This window comes from Vidua chalybeata, chromosome 1 (genome assembly GCF_026979565.1).
Source record: "Vidua chalybeata isolate OUT-0048 chromosome 1, bVidCha1 merged haplotype, whole genome shotgun sequence".
In the NCBI taxonomy this organism is placed as follows: Eukaryota; Metazoa; Chordata; class Aves; order Passeriformes; family Viduidae; genus Vidua; species Vidua chalybeata.
Genome location: NC_071530.1, coordinates 91,665,050 through 91,691,251, shown reverse-complemented (window position 1 = coordinate 91,691,251; position 26,202 = coordinate 91,665,050). Strand labels below are relative to the sequence as shown.

The 26,202-nt window shown below is 38.7% G+C and overlaps 1 protein-coding gene across 1 annotated transcript in view; it reads right to left on the bottom strand.

Moving 5' to 3' along the window:
• Window positions 1-26,202, bottom strand: part of GABBR2 (gamma-aminobutyric acid type B receptor subunit 2) — a 355,481-nt gene that overhangs the window by 14,696 nt on the left and 314,583 nt on the right. The window contains exons 15-18 of the mRNA XM_053941075.1: window positions 24,630-24,740; window positions 11,851-12,075; window positions 5,337-5,519; window positions 3,263-3,392 (exon numbers count right to left, since the gene is read on the bottom strand). Of these exons, the coding sequence (XP_053797050.1) occupies window positions 3,263-3,392; window positions 5,337-5,519; window positions 11,851-12,075; window positions 24,630-24,740 (649 nt within the window). The remainder of the gene's footprint in view (window positions 1-3,262; window positions 3,393-5,336; window positions 5,520-11,850; window positions 12,076-24,629; window positions 24,741-26,202) is intronic.

Sequence of the window (26,202 nt, the reverse complement as noted above, 5' to 3'; positions counted from 1 at the left end):
ATTAAATGAAAGCAATCAAGCCATAAACCACAAATCACATTTTCCTAATTGCTTTTCTTACATAGCCAATTGCTGTAGATGTCTCAGGGACATCATGCATTTGTGAACAAGAGTTGAGTGTCTCCGATAATATCTCTCTTTAAATGAGATGTACTGAAATGTGCTGTAAAGAAGGAGTCCCTGTGCCAGCGAAGAGCTCCTGGGATACACCAGGAGCTGTTGCTGTTAATAACTAAGCAGGATTCCCAAAGTTATGAAACACTGCCTGGGGTCAGGTTGATATAGGCCTGTATTCACAGTATCTACCTATTTCGGCTAAAGTATTTCAACTTTTGTATCTTAAATCCATATGTTTGATGTAAATGAGGGTGGTGGGGAAGGAAGAGATGAATCAAATAACCTCCTTTGGCACTTGGCTATAGGAATTAGGATTTTTAACTCTGGGCAATTTTTACAGATCAGAAGCCTACTGAAGTGTACTATGACATTAAAGTTTGATTAGGGCTTGTTCAAGATGCATTGCCTAAATCCCATGTTATGGTCTGTTCTGTGAAGAGCAGTGCTCTGAGTTTGTGTAAGCAATAGCAATGGGGTTACCCTACATGGCATTCTCCCTGTGAGCTCCTCCAGAACAGCAAGGTCTTTTATAAAAACAATTCACATAGAAATGAACAACAAAGTGAATGTGGCAAATTATCTGCTATGATTTTTAGCTCCAAGTCAGCTGCTTTTTTGAGGCTCTCTCTTCACTGCCCTATTCCTGCTCTCCCAGCTCACACTTTTCACATGATCAAGGAAGGCACAAACCTCATCATCACCTTTAAACTAATATTGGACTGGCTTCCCCAGTTACACAGTGGGGTGAGATGGTCACTTCTAGGTCACGCTAATAGATTATTTACAATTCTGAAGCTTCACTCAACTACCACCAGGGGTGCATAATTTCAAGTTTCTTTACTTTCCTTTACTGAAAGCTCATGAAATGCATAGCTACAGAAAGCATAGTCATGTCATTCAGAGTTAGCTTTCCTGTAGCCGTAAGGGTCAGAATTTTTTAAAATACCATTTAAGTGGTGTCTGTTTGAATCTGCACAGAATCAGCAGTGACTCAGCAGCATGATTTCTCCAAAGCCTTGTTATTTTGATTGGAACAGCAAATTTATATTAAGCACATAGGTTGACTATTGGGAATGGGTGAAGTGAGAGAAACAGACAGGAGATTCAGATGTAGATAAGGGACAGGGAAGTGTGGAAAGATAAGAGGCAGAAGAAATGGAATTGGAGAGACAGGAAAAGGCTAGCAAGGGTGGCTGATCACAGTGGCTCAGAGCCTGGAAGTATGAATATTTAATGTCACTTGAGTCAGAATCAGCATACACTATAATATGCATGCATGGAGTATTTGCAGCCAGGTGTGGGACCAAGCTTCAAACACCTTCTGCAAATTGGGATCCATGTCTTCCTCATTCCCAGGTGAATGGATGCTCTAACCTTTCCATGTAAATTTCGACAAGGAAAACCATCTTTCTCCACCTGTCCCATCTTTTGTGTGGAGCTTTATGTGGAAGGTCCGTTGAGAAAATTGTGTCCAGTAACTTCAGTATGCAGAATATCTACCCTGTAAATCCCAAGAATACATAGTTCCAAGCTACTCTGGACATTAAGGTCCATGCTTACAGATGATTTTAAATATGCACCCTACAGCAGAAATGTAAAAGCTAGGGAGTTGTACTGGGGGAAAGTTAGAAACAAAAGACAATCTTGGATGCTGTTGCTTAAAGCAGCAGTTAAGGCATCAATGTCTTTTGTAGACATAGCCACAAGTAAGTGCAGAAAGGTTATATTTTATCCTTGATTTCTTTGCCAGCCTCCTACTGCTAATGGAGTGCATCTTGCTGTGGGAAGCATACATCCTAAATTTATACCCAGTGTATTTCTTGAGAATCATTTTTTGTTTCTCATACCCAGACTCAAATGGGCATTTGGCACAATGCAATATATCTTTTCTGCTTGAAATATTATTCATGATTTATCATTTTTCCTGGAGCATCTGACATGAGAGGAACATTCTATGTGTTCCTTTCAAACTGCCTCATCCCACTCACTGATGTTAGTTCTTGCTCCTGATCTCAGCCCAATAATCACACGCCTCCAGCAGCTATTTACGTTTTCCTTTTCCTCCTTTCCCCTCTTCAGTTTTTTTTTTTTTTTTTTTTTTTTTTTTTTTTTTTTTTTTACATTTAAAAAGGACACTGGTAACACTCCCTTTTTCTTCTTTTTGCCACAAGTTATAAAACCCTGTGTCTACCCAGGCTAAAACAAAAGGTGCAAGAAAAAGTAACCTTATCCAACAGAAATTTCAATATACTTCAAAAACATATGTGAACTGTTGCCGTGGTTGTAAAATTGTTCTTCAAATATATTCATAGAAGTAACTTCTGTCCCACATAATCCAGCCTATAGTGCCACATCAATAAGAAACCTGAGCCTTGCAGTGTAACAAACATGCAAATATACAAATTCTGAACACAGAGCAACCAGGTTTTCACACACTATGGTAATAGTCAGCTGTACAAAGCTGTTTGTCAGAAGTCACAAAGTAGATCCATTCTACAGTCAGATATGGAAGGTGGGTGTCCTGGCTTCCACTTTTATTGCGCTATGCACCAGACTTTACTGCTTCCCGAAAAGCAAAATGGCTCTAATGGAAGAAATTCTCTTGCATGTATTTCTTCAGGGAGTGATGCAAGAGACACAGGAGAAACAACTTAGGAATATTACAGTTGTCATTAAATCCTTTTTAATCAGTTCCTAGGGAAGAACTTTCATACATGAGTGGCTTCAATTCTGCATTTGGAATCCAATCCAGCACTGAAATATTTACATGCTTTTCTTTTATGTGTTTGATAGCAGTGTCCAAAAGCAGGATTTCAGCATCCTAGTCAGGCAAGCACATATTAAATTTGGCTTAAAATTCTGTGACTTTCCTCTCTCCATGCAGCACAAAAAACTTGGCTTCTGAACATAAGTACACTTAAAGTTTCCCACTTCACCATGTGTGTTACAATAGAAGATGCATATACAGAAATAACTACTCAGTGGGTACCATATAGCTTACTATGTGAATCTGCATACTCTCAGCAATTCAACCAAAATATTTAAATTGTCTTACTAAGGTCTGAGTGCTCTGAAGCCAGTTCAGTGAGATTGCTATTCAAAGGTTTGGCATGTTAAGCTACTAATGGATTTTACTAACACTCACCTTTGCCGTCTGTGAAGTTCCGTATACTAAGAATGTCATTAAGGTCCTGATAGTGGTTCTGCTTAATGTATGTTGTTTTCTCAGGAGTGTCCTGAAGTTGCATTGTGACCTCTTCCAAGTCTTTGTCCAGCTGCAAAACAAAGAGTACAAATCCTTCAAATTTCATGAGTCCTTGCTTCAGGTATTTGCACTGAGGCACAGCTGTCTATAATTAGACTGGAAGGCAGGCGGTAATGCAATTGCTACTTTGTGACAAATACAGTTTTCTTATAGCACTACTACATTACCTCTAAAAATAATGCTACAAGTAACAAATGGTGTTCAACTGTGATATTGTGCACAGGGCATAGGAGAGGAATAAGCTTTAGTAGTTGACAGTTGAATTAATTCAGGTGTACTGACAAATGAGAAATATATGGGCATGAGAAAGCCCAGACTGAAAACCTCTGAACTATTTATTATCTACACGTAATATAGTGGCATACATAGCTATAACAGTTTCATCCATCAAATTATTGAACATACAGGAGAATATAAGGGAGCTATGGCATGTCCAGTTATGTGAGTGACTGCAGTCAGCTCTACCGGGAATGCAATTTTACCATTGAGCAGAGCACAGTGTGCTCTTCTCAGAGGCTGACTTGTACTCAGTTGTCTACAGCCCCAATAGAAAATGACAAGAACAAGCTTCCTAATCTTCTTTGTGAATGGTTGTGCAAGGTGTGGTGTCCAGAGTACATCCCACTCACTACCAGCTTAACTGAGTTTTAAAAGTGCTGAATTAAAATTTACATTATTCCTCATAGAACTGGGACACAGCAACTCAAACTAGATGAGCCAGAGTTGTAGCTGCTAGCCATGGTAGGGCACGTTCCAAATCCCCTTGACAATGAAACTCATTTGGACCCACTGATTCTGGGAATTCAATCTATTTAAACAAAGCCCAAAAGAAATAGAGCCCTGCAAGTACTAATATGGCTGCTCTGATCAGCCTTACCTGTGCTAACCATCATGAGCCTTGTGAGGCACAGGCTGAGAGCTCGTGTTAGGAGGCTTAGTAGAAAAAAACTACAGTAGAGCAAAGGAACAGAAATAGCCAGCAGGCAGCTGCCTTCATTAAAAATTTCAAGGCTCTCACATGAAAGGGACCTGGCAAAGCTGAACTAAATTTCTTTAACAAGGCAGAGATAACTTTTACTTTTGGACTCTTTGGTAGTCTGAGTAAATACCTTATAGTTACCTAGGTAATTGTCATTACTTAAGATTTGGGCAAAGAAATAACTGTTGCAATTATATAGTTTTTCTTCAAGGTATAAGAATGCAGACCGGGTAAGAGCAGGTTAGTTTCTTTATGATAGGATCAGTTATGGTTATCTTGTCTCAAAAATTGGGCAGTCTTCAAGACTGGTTTGTCATAGTTTCAGGTCTACTGAGCAAGGATGGGAATAACTATAAATGTGCATGCTATAGCTCTAATGTAATTCACGTACTCCATGTACTCAGCGTTTCCCTCAGTAGGTACTGAAGAAACCACCACCTTTGTGCCAAAAGAGGCAGCTCACATGTTCATAAAAGTATCTTTCTACCTTAAGAAAATATGTAATTCTGTTTCATGGAAGACGTAAATATATGTCTAACAAGCTTTTGAGCAACTCTCAGAGAGGCTGAGAAATAACAGCAACAGCAGCCTCAGAACTCAACCACAAACAGGAACAAAGACAGCCCTTAAGTGCCCCTGGGGCTGCAGATCTCTGTTACGCTGGCTTGTAAAGGTTACACTTCTGGAGCTGTGGAGCTCAGCATGTCCATGTGAAACAGCAGGGTAATTGGCCTGTCACAAATAAATAGGGCAAGTTTAATTCCATTTTGCTAAGGCACGTTTTCATCTTATCACACCTGACACTTATTTGCTGTACTAGTTAGCAATCAATATAAATTGTCTCTTTCCTATTATTTCTATGGGAAAAGTTAACTATTTTCTCTAAAAAGTAGTCAGCATTTAAGCGGATTGCAGAATTGCAACAAAAAACAATGAAAACTGAAGAGCCTAGGCAGCATAAACAGTAAAGAATACCTCTGTAATTTTCATTCTCAAGCGATGGTTCTCTGACTGCAATCCTTCTAGTCGAGATGTGCTGGCCTGATTGACGCTGGTGACTGATGTCGATGTTTTTGAATCTTCTTTCTTTTGATTTTGAGTGAACTGAAACCGTCTGTTCTGTGTGGCTGCATCTGGATTTGTTCGCAGTGTGATGAGCTGAAAGGTTGAAAAGCCTTAAGAAATCCTGTTTTATTTTTGCAGCTATTTATTTTGTATCTCAAAATACTGAAAGGCAAACCAAGAGCTCCTTTTTGACTTTCAAGTATAAAACTCTGGAAAGTGAGCTCTGCTTGCCATGTGCACTACTTGAGATGATTTCTGTATAACTTTATAGAATAGGTTGAATGAAAATGATTATGAGAAGTATACAAAAAAAATAGGGAAAAACTAATTCAAAAGATATTAATCTGGATTTTAAATATATTAAATTTATATTTAATAGTCTATGATATGTGTTTTTCTCCTTCCTTGATATGTTTATATTTTCAAAGGCTATATTTCTTCAAGAAACCAATAATCCACCAAACCCTCCTCTTCCCAAGCACAGTTTCATCTGAAATTTCTCCTTTCCTACTGTTACAAGTAACACTCAAGCAGTGAGAGACATGAAACAGGAGTATTAACAGAGAGAACTCATGGGAGATTGCACTCTGGAGATAACAGAAACTTAATTAGTTTTTAGAAACCCAAAATAAACCAAATCTGTTCAAAAACAAATTAAACAAGCCACACAGAAAAAGGTTAACCTTAAACATATTTAATTTAAGCAAATATAAGTAAAATTTAACACTCAGTGACAATGTGAAAATATCACCTCAACATGAGGAGAGAAAGCTACTGCTGTTTGGCAGCAGGGAGAGAGATTCTCAGATTACTCTAGAGAATACAAAATTTATATTACTTGCCAAGCAGCATATATATATATTTGTATACAGACAAAGCTGAAAGAGCTCCCTGCCCTGAGAGGATAGGCATGGAATCATAAATCCAGAGGTGCTAACTTGTCTGAAAAGAGAGAATGGGCAATCATTTTGTATGCACAACCCAGCCAGATTTTGTGGTATAGCTGCATTTTGGAATTGATTCCTCTTATTCTTGAAAGCATGGAACTGTTCTGCAGCTCCAGCGGCACAAAGTAAGGCCTTAAGTTCTGATTAACAGAAATCTGACTGCTCAGACTCTGAAGAGTGTGGTCCCTGGCATGTATTTACAGACCAAAGCTGCAGATTGGGATGATGCTTGCAGATAATACATTTCATTTTTCAGGTGGTAAAGTAGATGGAGAAGGCTAAGTTGCTCTGTGTCTTCTTCACCTTAGTCTTTACTGGTAAAACTTGCCTTCAAAAATTCCAGACCTCTAAAATTGAATATATCAAAATTGAATATATCAAGTTCAGCCAACCTGACAAGTCGTATGCCTGAGGATTAAGGGAACTGGTCCATGTCATCATGAGACCGCTCTCAGTTACTTTTGGAAAATGATGTTAATTTTGAGCAGTTTTTGAGGATTGTAAGAAAGGAAATGTCGCAACTGAGTTCAGGAGATGTGAGAGAAGAATCTGTGTGAAGAATGTGGAGAAACACCTCCTTGCCACCTTCACCTCAGTCTGGGGAGGATGCTGCAGTAAAACCTGTGGGGAACCATTTCCAAACATATTAAGAGGAAGAATGCAATTAGAAGCATTCATTGTTGATTTATGAAAGAGAAATCCTGCCTGAACAACCTGATTTATAGCTGTCTTCAGTGAGATGTCTGGGCTGGTAGATGAGGCTAGAGAGTTATTTTTCTTGACTTAAGCAAAGATATAACACTGTCTCCCAGAGCATCCTCAAAGTTAAACTGATAAAGTGACTGGGCAAGGAACCACTGAAGTGGATTCAAATTGGACTGAACTGACAGGCTCCGAGGATTGTGGTAGCTCGGCACTAATGCTGTTCCTCAGCCTGGAAGGAAATGGGTCTGGGCCAACAGGGATCTCCTAAAGCTAGGCAAAGGGAAATACTAAGTCCTGCCCTTGAGGAGAAATAAACCCCAAGCATGTACCCAAACAGCATGAGGGCTGTTTGGCTGGAAAGTACCTTTTCAGTAAAGGCACTGGAAATTGTGGTGGAACATGAGCCAACAGGCCCACGGAGGTGATCCTGCCTTTCTACTCAGCCTGCGTGAGAGCACACCTGGGGTGTTGTGTCCATGTTTGGGCTGCCCAGAACAAGAGAGAGATAGGTGTAGTAAAGAAAGCCCAGAGAAGGGCCACAAAGATGCCAAAGAAGGTTGCAGTCCTTATGATACAAGTAGAGACTGATTATTTAGCCTTGAGATGGAAGACATTGTGGGGGCATGACATTATTCATGTGTACTCAATATATGATGGAAGAGAGTAAAGAGGATGGAGCCAGACTCCGCTCAATGATCAGCAGTGGAAGGGGAGGGCGACACAAGCTGAAAACCCAACATTTTCACTTAAAGATCAGAGAAAATTTTTCTTATTGTGAATGTGCTCAAATGCTGGTAGAGATACTCAGAGTAGTTGGGAATTATTCATCTGGAAGTAACCAAGACCCAACTGCTTCAGGCCCTGGATATCCTGCTGTAGCTGTCTTCCTAGAGGGAAGTGTCTTCACTCTCACAATTCTTTGTTTCAAATTAGGCTGGTTGTTATAACTGATGTGTCTAAGTCCCAGACCAAAAAATACATGAAAATGAAATTAAATGTGAAGAATGGTAATTACAAAGCTTCTTAAAGCAGCAGGCAGAAGTGTTACAAGATGAAAGTTCTGCAATTTGATGTGGTCTGAGTTCAAACTGAATATAATCCATTGAATCATCTTCACCTGGGAGTTTATAGCTAAAAATTGCGTGTTTTGCAATAGGGACATGGTTTAATGAATTCATTCACATGGTGTGGACTAGATTAAAAAGTCCATGGGCAATATTGTTTGCTCATGCTGTACAAAGAATAAGGTTAGATGAGCTTTTAAATTTTTTTCTACCATAAAGTTAGTGAAACTTATATCTTGCTGTCTTACATCTGTGTGGTTTCAATTTTCACAAAGGGTCAGCATTGAATATCCACAGAGCCAATTGCAAATAGGCATAAAATGCTACCAACACAGTAAAGGGATGTTTTAATCCCTAGAACTGATTTTGCCTTGCTGCTCTGCAGGAAACTGGATCAGAATTAATGTGTTAATGCCATTGCAGCCAGAAATGGTATGCACTTGCGGGGCAACTACAAGTGACCCCATTGTTTTGTCTCAAAATGGATGGAGTAGAAAAAAAATGGAAGGACATAGAAGCCTCATAAACATTGATAAGCTTGTGACAATTACTTCATGAAGAGAGAATGCATATTAGGATTTTTTCTTCTAAAGAAGTGAAGAGTATGCTGAAAAGTACCATAGATATCTTGGTCCTTGAAAAGATAATTAGACATTGCAGTTAATTTCTAACAGGAAAAATATACATAATAGGTGTTTGAATTCTGCAGATAACTTCTACAAGACACCCTTGAATGCTGAAATCTATAATAGTTTTAAGAGTGTTTGGAAAGCTTTTGATTGGATAACAAGAATGTATACAGTTAATGTAAGTATGATGCAGTAAAATGCTAACAACATTTGTACTGTTAAATGGAGAGGGTAATGAGCATTTTTTACTTTGATCTCTCTTACTCATGTTTTTTCTGAGGCATTTGGTACTGAACAAAATGGCAGTGGAAGAAGTGGACATTTAACTGGACAAGTATAGTAATTGTCATGTTATAAGTAAATAAGATTAGTAGAACTGACAAGAAGGAAGGGGAAAATGTCATGTTTCATTCCTTAGTGTGTCTACATTGTTGAGTAGTTGTGCACATAAAAGGGTTGTGGGGTAAAATTGAATTTCAGCACTGTTGACCCAGGAGACTGCTGAAGATTAGTTAAAAGGAATGCACTTGGTATAGCAGAGAAGTAGTGGCACTCACCTGACTCAAAACCACATTACTGCCTGCATCTGTCTGGTCAGTTTAATAAATGAGAAAGTGCAGTCTTCCAGGTCTTCATTATCATCCTCTGTGCTTGATGAGCAACAGGCTTCAGTATTGACCAGAAATATATCTAAGTTGCCAAGATTGCAATAATTTACAACAGAATTGCTTGAGGGGAGAGATTTGGTGCCTGTCTCACACTAACACCCTACCTAGATGTACAAACTAGGTAGTTTTGGGTATAATCTGTGGTGTCCAGAGGAGGTATTGTGCAACCTGAGCAGGCTGAGGGGAGAGTGTTTGCCAGCTGTGGCACAGCACGGCCAACGGAGATGTAGAACAATATATATGAGTGCTAGAAGAACTCTCCAGCTGTGAAAACACTCCCATGGGCATTAGAAGTGCATTCCAGCCCCTGCTTCAACATCTTTTTTTGTACCTTATCCAGTGATGAATTTTGTTGCTAAACAGCTAAGCATTTGGAAACCTGAAAATAGACAGAAAGAGGTTAGGGACTTCATGCTAGGTTCATGCTATGGTTCATGTTTGTATTTTGAGTAAAAAGAACAGATGAAAAATGAGAGTAGGGTAATTGGAGTTTAAAATAAGATCAGAGGAAGGGGTTAAAAAAGGAATCAGACAAGTAATTTCACAGCCTGTGACAAGAGAAGAGAAGGATGGGCAAAGGAGCATGAAAGCAAAGGGGCAAAGGGCATGGGCAGCATTAACAATTCTCTTTGAAGAGAGTTCTGACATTCTTTGGAGGTATTTTTGGCATAGGATTTTTAATATGCATTTTCATATGGCTTATCCACTTAAGTCTTGTAATGTTTCTAAGCACACTCTATTGCTGTGTTTGTGAATATTCCCTCAATTTAGAATGAAGTTGTGTTTCTCCCCTAAGATCCAGAACAAAAATATGACTATACATGTCTGTATGGCCTTTTAATATTTGAGAAGTGAATTGCAAAACTTGCAAAAACATCCTGTTATTCAGTCCTTGAGAATGAATTACTTTGTTTTTTTTTAGCAGCTCACAAATCAGCTTCTATTGTTAGTCTGCACCTCTAATTTCTTTCAGTGGTGACACTTTGAGATAAGTTTATTAGCTTGTTTCTCCTGCTCCTTTTGCACACATAGTACTTGGTCTCCCAGTGATGGGATGCCACATAGCACCAGAATCTACTGACTACAATTTGCTCAATACATTGATTGAATGTGGTCTAATAAAGAGCCCCTTATAAATTCACACTTGAAAAATCTAAAAACAGATTCTAGAGGCAAAAAGACCTACATTTTGCCTTGCAAATTTTTTGGATGTCCAGCTGCATGTGTATCTAATTTGGGGTAATAAGCTATGTTTATGCAAGCGACTTAAAATGAATACAATTGAACATTTTACTTCAAAACATGGAATGCATTCCATAGTACTTAGGCTTTGCTAAGTAAGCTTACGTAAAAACAGTTTTCCCTTCATTCGAGATCTGTCATATTCATATCTAAAGCTTAACTCAGCAAGGGAACTGATCAAGTTCCAGCCCTCTGTAAGTATCTTCTTGATTCTTCCAACAATGAACCTGTGCTCAGAGCCCAAAAGAGCAAAAGGAAATGAAAGCACGTGTTTCCCAGTCTGTGTCTCACTTAGTCCTTTAATATACCCATTAATAAACATGACTTCAGTGTCAGCATTTGCAGCATACATACACTTTTCCTCTGAGGTACTGACAAAGCCTATTGTACCACCATAAGTGAATACTTAGAGGTTTCAACACAATTTATCTCTTATCATGCTAGTGAATTAAAAAAGATCTTACTGTTTTGTAGGTATAGAAACAGAGATCTTGATTATCTTGTTTAGGGTATGTAAGAATCTTAGAATATCCTGGGAAGGGACCCATTGAGATCACTGAAGTGCAGCTTCTGGCCCGGCACAGGAACACTCCAAGGATCACACTAAGTGCCCAAGAACATTGTTCAAATGCTTCTTGAACTATGTCAAGGCTGGTGCTGTTACCACTTCCCACTTTCCAATCACCCTCTGAGAAGAACCTTTTCCTAATATCCAACCTAAAACTCCCCAGAGACATCTTTATGCCATTCCTTTGGTACCTATAACTGGTCACCAAAAAGAAGAGGGAAGAGAAGAAACATGGCAGAGTAGACACCAGGACCTGTCTCCCCTGAATCTCCAATTACATCTCCACTCTTTCCAAAAAAGTCCTGAAAGTTGAAAATAGAGACTATTCCATTGAAACTACAAAAACGAAGTTTTGTTTCCTCACTCACAATTTCAGTAGAAATATAGGCATTAGAAGTGCATATATTCATACTTTCTCCAAAATGTCATGAAGCTTTGTTTTTCCTTCAGGGTCTGGAGAGAAGCGTTTATGGCTGGGCTTGGTTAAGAATTCATAGACATCCCCTGCACTTGAAAAGGTGATAAACACCTACATATTTACATCCTAATTACAAAACAGCAGGAAAAAAAATCCAGATCTATGCAAAACAAATTCACCTACCTTAGGTACAAACACAAGGCAGAGAGTAATGGTGCTGCAGAATATTATGACTAAAGCAACGATGCAGAACTGCACATTGGGTTGGTCCCGAGTAAGGAATGATACAGCAGCACCGATAATGCACATTATCCCCACGTTGTATACACTCATTCCGATGTACTTGCTGTCATTCAAAGCAGGAATGCTGACATTTCGTGTCTCCCAGGCGAGGAAACACCCAAATAACTGAAATTGTAAAAGAAGGAGAAATGAAGATAGTTTTAAGAGAAATTTGCTGTTATCCAGAAAAAGCACTAATTTAAAACAGGTATGTTTTCCAACTTGACAAATATAGGTGATATTGCAATTCAGAGGTATACACCTATCTTTTTTCCTCAATATCTAATTGCCTATGTGTTTTGTTTTGCTCACTAGGACTGATTCCTGCTCTAACAAGAAAAATGTGAAACTTAAAATTAGTCCTGATTGGAACAATCTTTTCTAAATGCTATGGTTATCTTTATTTTATATTTTGAATATTTTTTAAAGATTGTCCCTCCCATTTCTTTTCAAGGATTCCAGTAAAGATATAATGTGCATTGTTTTATTAACTATTTTTAGCAGCTGTTCCCAATATACTCTTATCAATCTAGCTATTCATTACATGATTGTCACCTACGTTAATAAGCAGCAGTGCCAAGATGTGTCCCATGAGAGACAAATATACAATGTAGAGTGTCACCCGAGTTGTTCAGATTACAATTATAATGTCTTTTATTATAGTGGGAGTTGGTAATGGCCTTTCAATTGCAGTTGTCTAATGATTTCTGGCATAAAACATTCTTGTGGCAATTTTTTGTTTGCTTTTTTCCTTTGGTGTATTTTTAAATTTTAGCCCCTTTGTTATTTGTAATATGCTTTTGCAATTCAGCAGGGGAAAGCCTTTACTGGAAGGAAGCCATCTCCATCCCTTGAAATTTAATTAGATTTTTCTGCAACATGAACTGCTGCAGACAATTATTTTCTTCCTCTTGCATTCCTCAGAGGAGTTCTGGCTATGCAGTAAAAGCCTAAACGAACTGAAGATGTTGTAAATAGGTAACCCAGCCTACAGTCTCAGCAAAGCCGAGTGTATGTAGGAGTGTATGGTGCCTTGGGAAGCATGACAGACAGCAGATGGTGTTGGATGGAAGGTAAGGACAGAGAGAGGGACTATCACTAAGGTCCATGATACAGTTTCTATGTTTTCTAGCTTTTTTTCTGATCACAGTGCAGGGACACTGAAGGAGAAAGAACAAATGTGTATTCCCATTAACCTCAGTAGCCTTCCCCCCAGACCAGCACATTTGTCCATTGCCATGTCATGGAGATAATATTCTCTTTTATACAACTGCAATTTATGTGCAATCCAGGAAATTGTAGGTCGATGGTGAGGCCATTTGGGGGATTAATTGCTGTTATCTAGTATAGTTTACCTTCTATTCTTCTGTTTGTTTGGGTTTTTTTTTTTCCTATGGAAAATAACCTGGACTGGAGGAACAGTATTTGGTTGCCAGACAAGCAAAAGAGAGTAGGGAAACGGCAGATTGATGTTTGCTGTACAAACTTGGGTTTCAACCCAAGTTGTAGTAACACCAGGACACTAGTAAAGCAAGTTTCCTTTATTATTTGCCTAGTTTGAATCTCAAAGAACAATGGCAACAAAGCCAACCACTTGTGACTCAGCTACTGTGCACTCCCACAGGCAGGCTGCAGCCACCTACCTACTCATCCAGGCACTTCCAACCAGGACTTGCTGCTGAGCTCCCAGCCCTGCCCTCCCTGAGCTTCTCTGCTGGCTCATTTCATTCTCTTGCCTACAGCACACATGTCACCCTGCCACGTGTTCATGAGCAGGGCTGGCTGGTAGGCTTTGGCAGATTGGGCATCCACTCTCAGCCCGTGGAGTGTGCCAGGCTGCAGGGGCTTCCCAGTCCAGGCAAGGGATGTAGAACCATTTGCTGACCCACTTTCCAATGCTGCCATCACTGCTGCAATCCCTATCAAGATACATTGCCACAGGTGGTCCTTCCCAGCAACAGCAGCAGTAGTTGCCCCTGCAATCCCTACCCAAGTCTTTCTCAGCGACATTCCCACCCTATCCCTCTACATGCTGCTGCAGGAGATGGTCCTGTTCAGGGCACTCCATTGCCTCCTTGTTGCAGTCCTGTCTCTTCAGTTTAATCTCCTTTAGTAGGACTAGAGCCCACACCTCACTCTGACCCATTGCCTCTTCTCCTCATCTTCCCAGCAGCCTATGAATTTCAGGAAGAACAGTATTGGCTGCTGCAGGCAGAGCATGGGAAAAGGATGCTCTTAAAGGGTCTGTGGACAGCTACCTGGGTCAGCAAGGGGTCTCAGCCATTCAGGCAGAGCAGCTGAGGTGAGTGAGCCCCTTATCAAGCTTTGTGCCAGAGCAACAGCTCATCCTCTGATACATTTCAGAGCCCCTCTGGTAAATAAGGTAATCCCTCCAATAGGAAGGATGCAGGCAGCACTCCTTTGCTGCTGGGTCTGGCACTGTGCATAGGCAGAGCAGGAATGTACAGACTCCTTTTCAGGCTCTGTGGAAGCAAATTGTCACTGTATTCACCTGGGTGCATGGAGTGGGGGGGGGACACACAGTGGTGGTACCCTTTTTTCAGGGCACGAACCTGTTCCCCCTAAACCTCACCATCTCAGTAGTTGCCTGTTCTCCACTCCCTACACTCATGGTGCTGCACTACTCAGTTCTGCTGAAAATTTACATTTTGCCAGCCCAGAACTGACAAACAGGCTGGTCCGGGCTGAGGTGTTTTGAGGGGTAGAAGGAATTCTTGTCTGTATTTCTACATCACCTTTTTAAAGGGATGAGACCCTGATTAACTGTGGAGAACAATTCTATATTTTCATACTATGGTTAATTATTAATAAGATTTTTAAGGTTGTAGGTCATCCCTCACTCGCCTCCACTTCCCCCAGCATGAACAGATTCCATTCCAAAAGCATTATTCTGGGAAAACAGCCAACATACTTACATGAGGCCAGCACTTATTACAAATAATGGGGATGAATTTATAGCTGAGGCGGTTATAAAATGATCTAAAAGATCAATTATAATGGAAAAAAGATCTTTTGAAGAGTGTTGTGGGGGTTATGGTTTAGCCCATTCTCACTTATAATTGAGAACAGCATGGAAAATGGTTAAATATCTTTTGGATGAAAGGAAGATATATGTTTGTTTTTATGATAACTAAAGAAAGGGAGAGGCTCTTGCAGCAAGTGAGTTTCCTGAGAATGAGACATTATAAATCCGGGAGCATTGTTTTTAATTTTTATTATCATTTTGGGTAAAATGCTTGCCTCAGGAAAAGACTTTTCTAGAAGTCACAGCTCATCTTTGAGATTCAAACATGGATAAAAGCTGAGAGTTTTCTGCATCCTGCTGCCAGGGCAGTGGTGATTGCAGAGGTGCTCCTTCTTTGCCTGGTACAGATGCCTGCAAGGCTCTGTGGGGCTGATAGGTTTCTCCTCTGAGATAAAGCCATCCTGAGGGAGCCCAAGGCTTTGCTTTTCCTTCTCCTGCCCTTCCTATTTTACCCTTTCCTGAGGCTCTGACAATATGCACACATGAAAGATTCAGTTTTATGACTGTAAAAATCCTGTAAATCCCTTGGTAAAATCCTGTAAAATGGCTTGGTTGAGGAATGGGATGCAGACACTGCTAGTGAAAGGTCCAGATTTCTGTGATTCCTTGACAGCTTTTGAATATGAGACTTGGGAGCTACAGTTAAAACACAGATTCATAGTACCTAGTTCAGCTCCTCTTTACTCCTGGTACCTAAACTTTAAACATTCATCTTCCCCAGATAATAAAATTACATTTCAAATTATGCTTGGGGGAACCTAATTCTTGAGGCTGCTGTGGAATTTAAGGACTATTTGATATTTTTAGGCTGCCTGCTGGGATTTGTAATGCAGCTGTCTCTCCTCCTATTGCTCCTAGAGGGCTCAAGTTGGTAAAGGCTTCTCAGGACTGTCTGCTGGCTTGGGCCCTACACAAAATATATCAGCAGACATCTTCATTCAAGACAATGATGCTGGTGATGACCATTGCATAGCTTCATGTTTGGAGAACACAGCACAATTCCAAATTTTCCTGAGATATGCTCCCTAACCCCAGAGCAGAGTCTAGCCTCAGAAGGAGCTCTCAAACTTCTTTCAGAGCTGCTGGATTTTATGTAATGAGAGAATGACTGTCTTAATTAATTGGGCACTTGCGTGGGATGTTAGTTCTGATCTCTGCTGAGAATTTTGATTAAACAGTCTTTAGAGAAGGCGTGCATAAATACACATTGGGATGGAGGCAGGCAGCTCTTAGCAGTGCTGTAGTGCTGGATTCAGAGAGGTGTAGGACACATCTGTCCCCACTGCTTTACACCAGTTACAATTGCCATCCTGCGGCTTCTGATGGACCCCACGCATCTCCAAAGGAGTCTGAATTACTCAGGGCTACACATTCCCCTATAGAAAGCTGTTGTCTAAAATCTAAGGACACCTCAACCTACTGTCCAGCCTAATGGCCTAATTTTAGTCCTTTTTGGATCTCAACCAATGACACTGAGAATGCAGATAGGAAGCCTTCCAACACTGTTATTCATGAACTTAAAGCTTTCTTCAGTTTTGGTGGTCTAATACACATATCTTCTTGATGTAGAAAGTGCCATAAAATATTGGTTTGGATTTTCTCAGAAGATATGGGCAGCTGTACAGGCAGGATTGGTTTGTTTCTTCTTTTGTTTGAGGATAGGCAGCTTCCATTTGACACTGATTTAGAGTATTACCTTTGCAGCTGTTGGTATGGTAGGTTTAAGCTGTGTTGTCAGTTCACCTTAAAAGGCTGTGAGAAAACCACTGTATAAATTTGGGGAAAACAGTATCTGAAGACAACAGGATTGTATCACTGTGATTAAAGATAGAATAAAAGAAATCTGTATTAAAATGTTAGAGGCAAAACATGTATGGAGAATATTACACTTGTGTTTAAATTCAACAGGCAAACTTTAATTTTAAAAAATCTTGTACTGACCAAATTTTGATATCTGGGACTATAATAAGAGTGTTTGTAGCTGAAATATTGGAAAACTTTTAACACTATTTTTTAAAACTCTACCAGCTAGTTAATTTTAAATTTTATTCATGAGAATTACTGTTAAACACAGTAACAATTGCTTAGATCCACAACATATACTGATGCAATGAAGTGCCTGATTCGCTATTGGATTGCATAGACTGTCACATGACAGGAAAGGAAATATTTATTCACCTCCATTGCCCTGTACTGCCCTTAAACCATTTTTAAATGCTTCATTTCAAAGTCATGCCAGCTTAGGTTATGAACAGTATTAGGAAAGAAAGAGAAAATTGCGCTAAAGATATATGACAAGAACAGAGAAATACCAGAGGAAAAAATCTCCAGTCTTGTCAGAAGTCATGCTTGCCAATAACTAGGGGATATGGTTTTGGAAAGATTATATATTGGACCAGGCTGCAGCTTTGCAGCTAATTGCTGTGTTGTAATAGCATTGACCCTGTTTGCTTGTGGATTGTAGCTCTGCTGAGTGCCACATAAAAGAATAACAGCAAGCCTTTTCTTCAAAGATTTTACATCTGGAGATTTTTGTTTGTTTTGGTTTTGTTTCTTCTAGCTAGATTACTGTGAGACTTCCTCTCCTGGCCTCCTTAAACCAAGGCAGTTTTGGACTCTGACCTGTAAAGACCTTTCAGCCTGAAGTAACTGTGAAGCTTGACTTGTGTGTTTCGCTACTCAGGTTCATTCATTAAATCCAGATCATCACAGGCACAGGCACATTTTTATTTCAGTGAAATGACTGCAGATATTTTTCAATTTAAAAAAAAAAAGGAATTTTGGTTTTCATGTTTTCACTGGAGAATTGTGCAGTACAAAATACTTAGCAGCTTTCAGGAAGATGCATAGAAAAGTGACTTTAAAAAAAAATTACATGTACAATAAGTAAGGTTAGAAAACTGAAAGGCAAACTATTCTCTTGTAGGTCTTTTACCTTCACTGTCAGTACAATCTGATGTTAAACCATTGCTCACTCCCCTGATCTGCTGTGAGTCAGCTGTGTATTTAGTTAATTTTCACAGAGCTGCTCTAGATAGACATACTAAAGGGAAGCTTAGTGTTTCTATTGAGCATTAGGACAAGAAATAAATATTGATTTTAGTTGCAAGATATGCATATTCAGCTACTCAGCTGAAGAACTTTCTTCTTAAAGGTCTTGGCAAAACCCTTTATTCCAAGTGCAAGACAGAAAAGCAGCTGCACAAAGATATGAACACTAACAGGCATCCAGATTTCACTTTATACTCCAGCCTCTCAAACCAACAGGTCAATAAAATATTTTCCCCTCTTTCCATTCACAGTACCTTTGACTTTTTGCATGAAAATTCTGCTTAGTCATGAAACAATTGTAGTAACTCAATTGAAACAAATACACAACTGGTCATTAGCAAATATCCATTTGGAATAGCTTTCTATTGTCTTTGGCATAAGATTACCACAATCACAGCTCTATAAAGAGGTGAAGCACCTCTGCTAAAAGCCAGTGTGTGCTACAGCTTAAACCAATTTCTGCTGTACAAAAACTGATGCCTAGAGACATGTAAGGGAATACTGCACTATCTGCAGTAAAATATATTTCAAAAATATATTTCAAGTTTCCTTATGGTCATATTAGGGAAAAATTTATCCAACAAAACCATATGGAAATGTGGCTTTGGATGCTAAAATACTGTCCATGTTTTATTGAAGAAATAATAAATATCTGGTACCACTATAAACTACTTTCCCCCACCACAAAGCTTAACAATCTTCATCTCTAATTACTGTAAGATGGGACAGATGGGTCCCACCACATATATGAGTTGTAATTGTGCAAGTTAATTGATAAGGAGGTAGGTCCTTCTTCTGAGTTCTCTTTTTGATCATGAAGGAAATTAAGAAAGAATGCAAATATATGTGTTAAATATCAAAGGTATTATCAGAAAACATTGGGAATTTTAACATAACCTGAAAATGATTTGATTTTTCTACACATCAAATTTATTAATTTTATAAAGTAATTAATAATATGGTTGACATAATCTCATAAGAAAATTGGGAGGGACTTGAGGAAATAATCTAGTGCAACCTCCTGCTCAAAAAGCAGGCTTAGATGTGATTTCAGTCCAGGTTGTTCATACTTTTATCCAGTCTGGTTCTGGAACCTTTTAAGGACAAAGGCTGATCAAACTCTCTGGGTGAGCTGCTCCACTGCTTCCTTTTCCTTAGTGATAAAAAAGTATTTCTTTACATCCAACTTTCATTGAGTAAATATAAAATAATAGTAAAATAGTAAAAGGAGGAGCATGTGTTGCACACCACAGCTGTACTGCTTGTACCCAGCTCCTGGGCTCCACACACACAGAGGGCTTAAGCACCTGGAGCAGAAGTGAAAAGCTACATCCAACATCCAGCAAGGACAGCCAGACCATCCCTCAGTTACACCTGTAGGTATCTAAATGCTGTCAATGACCAAGATTTCTGCTGGATATTTGCAAACTGGTGCCCGTCACAGAGCCAGCATCTGCTTCCCCTCCTGCCTGCTGAGGCAAGAACACCAAGTGCTGACTGAAGACTGGGCTGCAGGGCACTGACTGGAACCCAAGCTCTAAACCATGGTACCTAACTCCTTTTTTTGAAAATCTACTTCCAAGTGCATGAAACAAATGGAAAAGTAATGTTTATGTATTAGCCAACAAAGCAAAGGAAGCCATTGGAGAGGGAGAAGGGGTAGCAACAGGTATATTTACAAATACCAATGGAAAGAAGTTTTTGTATGCGCTGTAAATGATCTGTCCTAAGCTGCAGATGTGTAAAAAAGCTATTCTTACCTTAAAAATTGTTTTGGTGGTTGTGGAATGTAAAACGAACAAGCAAAATAATTGGCCAAAGACTGGGCAGAATGTAAGAAAAGTTAAAAAGAGGAAATTCATAATAATGATTATGAATCAAAGATCTAAAATAGAGATAGTGAAAGGTAAGTTAAATGCATAGTAGTAAATGAATGGCTAGCAGCATTAACAGAATTCATAAAGATTTATAAAATTGTAAGTTAAGAAAAATGAATCATAATAACGATTCATTCCTTGGGAGATGACAAATTCAATAGCAATGATGCATGATAAGATGTGCTTAACAAGGGATTTTGTCCTATATTTACATAGAGGTAGAAGAGTCCATTCACATCTTGCCAAAACAGTGAAGTGCAGCTTATTCCAGCAGTAAGAGAGAGCTCTTGAAAACTCTGTCAAGACAAGCTGCTGTAATCACAGAGATCCCGTAACTTACATGCAGTAGTTTTAAGAATTGATTTAGAAGTTGTCTGGACTGCTGGGCTTAATTGTTGATATTTATTGAATTCTGGCAAAGCTCCACTTAAGATACAAAGAGGCCATATGGGAAAAGAGAAAGTGGAACACCCCCAGTGATTACAGAGCTATTACCGTAATTTCTATCCTAAGCAAATTAATGAAATGGCTGACACATGAACTCAGCCAATAAGTGGGGGGGAGAAAAAAAGGGATAGCAATATAATTCAAATTGTTATTATTTTTTTTTTTAATGAGTTTGCAAGACTGAATAAAGGTAATTACATTCATGCAGGATACATGGACTTCCCAGTAGTGTTTGTCTTAATACTGCACAGCATCATTATTTAAATACAGAATGCTATAAAATCAGTACAACAAATTTAAAGTGATTGAAATCTATGTGATGGCTCTTAACGTATAACTATTAATGAGAAGCTACTAAAAATAAGATAGTTAAAAAAAAAATCTAACTTAAGCTTCCCAGATATGTACATTGACTTGAAGAAGATAATAACATGGCTGAAAATGATGCAGAGGAAGCAGGGGGTAAGGATGTTAGATAACTCACAGAAAGATTTTTAGAGCAATCACAGAAATTTGGCTGAATGCAAGGAAATTTGCCTAGAAATAAGGACATCTGGTCATTTTAGAGTAAGAGGGACAGTATATATGCAAGACCCACCAAAATTCAAGGCTTGGAAGTAAGACAAATTCAGCTTAGCAATTAGAGAGCCTTTGGAAGCAGAGGATTATTTCAGACTTTAAATTAAGATTGAACATTATCCCAAGGATCTATTTGAGTTGAATTAATATTTTCTTTGGCTTCTAAATCAATTACAGAGTTGTGTTGAGCAGTATATCAACTATAGTGAAATGTTGGAATATGAATAGTTAGAAGAAAATAAATTTCTTATTCTTAGTGACATTTATCAAGTTCCATGGTGAATATATATAATTTTTTTCCTATCTCAGTCATGAAATACTGATATTTTCATTCTTGGCAAGGTTAGCTGAGGACAACACATTAAAAACAGTGTATGAGAAATGGTCACTATTCTTAGTTATAGCTTAAAACCCCTTCAGTTAACACAGGGTAAAAACAGGATTACATACAGACAGCAACAGTCAACCTCAAAATATAGTTTTTCCTCAAAAGCCTGTTTCTCAGTAGCTGAATAACAGGTACCTGTAATAAGATGTCAGGGACATAATGAAACTTCCAACAGATGTACATCTTGAGTCCAATGTTAACTCCAAGAATTATCAGGAAGAGAGGAATTAAATAGTAGACAAGACTAATGTGTGTGTGATTAATAAGCAAAGCATTCTAGGAGTCCAGTCTGGCATTGTTCTGGCTAAGATGAGACAAGTAACTCATATCCCTCAGAAAGATCTCAGTGCACTCCCTAATAATGCACCACCAAGTTTAAGGTGGTGTGTTTTCTATCATCCTTTGGCATATATGAAGGAAAGATGCTTTTCTACTATGTCTGCCTCATCAAAAATCAAAATACTGCAACTAACTAGTTGACATGCTGGAGTTCAGGCATAGGTTGGACTTGATCTCAGAAGCCTTTTTCAGCCTAATTGATTCTGTAATTCTTTGATGATCAACATGTACACATAGACAGACCTTGAACTTGTATGCAGCCTTTTTGGAGCTAAGCTTGAGATGGGAGAAAACAGTGAATCCTCTAAGTATGGAGGAACTGGAGAAGACTAATACACTGGTTATTAAGAAGGTTAATAAAATGGTAAAGGCAAAATTTCATGGTAATTTTCCTCTTATTCTCTAGTCACCTGAGGAATCTGAATCTAATAACTGAGAAGCCTTCATGCAGAGTAAGCATTTCCTCATATAGCTTCAGAGGCAATTAAAGAATTGTGAATCTGACTTTCAAAATTTGCTTACTTTAATGAAGAGGGAACCAGTATATCCTGTTAAGTAATGCCTTCCCTTATTTTGCCATTTCTTGCCTTCCCTGCCCTTTCCTGCCCTTCTGTGCTCTGTCCTACCCTGAGTGATTTATTCGCTGCATCGGTGCATTTAAGACATCAGAATGGACAGTATTACTTTTACTTCAAGACAAAAAAGAAAGGAACTTTTTTAGGTCAGCCTCATTTTTTATATTCCCCTTTTGAGACAAGAGGTCACAGTAAATATTTTTGGCCCCATAAAGCCATTTCACCTTAAATATTGCATTGTGCTGTAATCTAGCATGTTAAATTAGATATGTTTTATTATTAAAAATCACAGAATTTTGAATTAGCTAAACCTCTATAACATGATACAGTAACATGAGAGGTTCTGGTTTTTTTTTTGCTCTGAAGGCAAACTGTGTGTGGTGTACAGAAATGTCTTTGGTGATGAGAAAAAATGCATCAGTTCTGTTGTCCTCATATCACTCATTCACTCATAGCAATTATTTAAATTATTCAGATGAGTATCTTCCTTTTTAATATGTAGTGATTTGTGTGTTAAGAGGGCACTGGAGTAATAAAAAGTGTGTATTTCACTGGTGGTTATGAAACACTGTCTGTCTGAAATTAGTGAGTAATGGCATACGTAAAATAAATGAGATATTAGTAGCACTTAAGCTGAATATTATAGATATACCACAAGTCAAGAAGTTCAATAGTGAATTGAGTATTTTACATATACGTACATGCACATATATGCACATATTATTGTCTAATAATGTAATGACATTTGCAAAATAAGTTTGTAAATGACACTTAAAGACTTTAAGAGAGTCACATATCTTGTAGAAAATAGCCTAATATACATGCTGACAAAACAATCTAGGGCAAAAGACTAGTTAGAACCCAAGTAGTTTGACTACTAACACCACTCAACCTCGAAAGCTCAAAGAAAATTGCCAGAGAATATATATTTGAAATATTTTAACTGAAAACACGGATGAAGTTACTTGAAAAACCAAAAAAAACCCTAGCAGTTGTTTGAATTTTACTGTGGCCCCAGTGCTGGTCAATGTCACAGCTCCCAACTTGTGGCGCCCTTCAGGACACAAATTCCTTGATGCTGTGCTACATGCCAAGGTTAATGTGCATCCAGAGCCACCCTGAGCTGACCAACCAGTAAGACATGCTGAGCTGTGGAATCTCTCTTAATTCCTGATCCCTTTGGAGAGAGCACGTATGTCCTAGCTCATTTCCTACTTGGACATTCTCTGAAAAGGAGACGTCTACACCTAAAGTTGGCTTTTTTTTTTTTTTCATTTTCTTTATTAAATGGAAAGCTGAGAAGGCTTCATCAGAGCTCTCACCTGGGACCTGGAGACACTTGTTGCTGGTGCCTCCTTGCTTGAAGGTTCACCCCAGCAGAGTGGCCTGACCACAAAGCAACTGTTTAGAATTTACAGAAACAAAACTCCTCATCTCTCCCTTCCTAACCTCATATTGGATATTTAAAAAATTTTCAGCCTGAAAAAAGCAGCATGAAAAGCAGCAGGACTCGTCAGAGCAGTCATTCTTAGGGGAGAGGGAAGAAGAGGACTCCAGGCACCAGCAGCCCCCTCTGGGCAGCAGCACCAACCATGCCACGTGGAAGCAGCTGATCCAATCTTTTCCTGGTGTCCTAATGAACCAGCATGCTCCAAATGCACAGAACAGATTGACCCCTTCAGGCAGTGTAGACTAATGTCTGTCAGGCTTAGGATCCAGATGGGGCTCAACTCTAGATAGATGTTCTGTGGGTCAGTGCTGTCCATATCAGATGCTTTCAAAACCTTCAGGTTCAGGAGCTTTTAATCACTAATAGACACCTATACAGTTTGGGTGGTTTTTTTTTTTTTTTTTTTTTAAACTATCAAGCCTCAGGGTTCTTGGTTCCTGAGGTCTGTTTTAGCTACAAAATATTTTTATGGAGATGGGCCTCAGTGACAAAAGGGTTATTTTGATTCAGGCCCCAGATCAATCTTGCATCTCATGACTATTCCTCAAATACATTAGCAACTAAGAGGCAGACATCTCAGACAACTTAGTTCCACCTTTTTGGAGAATCTTCAGGAATTCGGATGATTTGACTTCTTTATTTACAAAGTTGTCTCATTTATAAACCCACCTTTTCAGTACTGAATTTCTAAGTTTGTGGTATATCCATAATATTCTGCTTAAATGCTACTGATGTCTTATATATTTTACATATGCATATATCCACATATTATTGTCTAATGAACACTAGAACAGATCTGATTATAGAAGTTGTACTCGAGGCAGTTTTTACTCACTCCCAGCCATCAGGAAAGCAAATATAATTCAGTTCATGCCTATCAGTAAATAGCAGCTTGAAGTCAGTGCTGTGCAGAAGAAGCTGTGCTTACCATCAGCAGCCCTTTATAAGCATAGACAATCCCAAGCCAAATGGTCATGTGGGTGTTTTCGCAGTGCTCCAGGATTGGTCGGATGGAGATATCTCTGCCCGCAGGGTCCGGCTGCAAAAAGAAAAGGTGAAATATTTGGACTCAGATTTTCTTTGCTTCACACCTCAGTGGTACTTTGCTCTATTTCAGTAGATTGAGGATGTGTAGGATACAGAGTGCATAACTTAAGAGTAACTTGTGATGACAGCAGACCCATGAACCTGCAGAGAAATACAGTGAAAAACAAGTACCTGAGGAAACAGCTGCTTGATAGCTACTACCTGGTGAGGTCACATCTACTTCAAACCTGAAAGGAAATATCTGAAGTCACTCTGTATTTAACAGTGTCAGTCATATTTATCAGCTTTAGGACATTTTTTCTATAAGGTAAACCGCTTGAAAACACGGGCATGAAAAATAATGTATTTAAATTTCTCTTTCCTTTCACCTGCAGTTCTTGTGTCACTGGCAAATGGCTGATAAACAATGTATGAAACATTGCTGTGTTTCAGGTGGTTTTTCATTGATAACCATGAGCTAAATCAAAGACCATTTACTATGGAAACTATACCAGTAGCTTAGGAAAGAGCATGAATCATCATGATAAAAAAAAAAAGGTATTTTAGAGCCAGTGATTGCCTGTGCAAAATGAAATATTGCTGGAAGCTTTGCAGTTTTCCATTTATCTTGAAAAGAAGGTTGCATAGTATTGCAGAATCAAGAGGATGTGGAGACTATCAGAACTGTTTGTATAAAGGAGACGCAATAACAAAGACTCAGAGAAATCTGCAAGAACCACCCCTTGACTTAATTTTTTTTTTTTTATGGACAGGGAAAAAACAGTTGACACACAGAGAAAAGGGTTACTATCTACTATGCTGTATATAATTAGAGGAGATATTAGGCTGTGGTCAAACTGCTAGACTGCTTGTTAATGGTGTACATTGTTAAAGAACACAGGATCTTGTATGTGATTCTAAGAGAACTTGTTTTAATTACATACTGCAGAACACTCCTGTTGTGAGATGCATGTACCTACAGTCCGTTGTGTTTATAAAAAAATCTGAAATACTGAAAGCTATTTTTCCTTTCTACTTTGAAAGAATGGATTCGAGTTTCAGTCAAACTAAGATCAACTCAGACGTAGGTTTCTGTACCTGGTTGTCCCAGTGGGCTTTTCAATTTTCCTTTTTTGTGAATAACACATGTAAAATGTCTCATGCAAAAGTATAATAATTATTATATAAAGAAAAGTAATGTTTTCACTGACTGAAAAGTAGAATTGTACATGGAAGGACTTTGGTGAGATCTGAATAATTTCCTAAAGGTTATTTTTACTTCCTCTGATGAGGTATGACTTCAGCTATGTATTTTAGTGGTCACGGCAATAATTTTCAGTTCACTTTCTTCCACTGGTGTTTTTGTATGTGAGGCATTTCCCCTGACATCATACACTGTAAAAAAAAAGAAAAAACCCAAACAACTTTGCACTATGATGCGCTGCACAGTGAAACTATTCACAATTCTCTTTGCA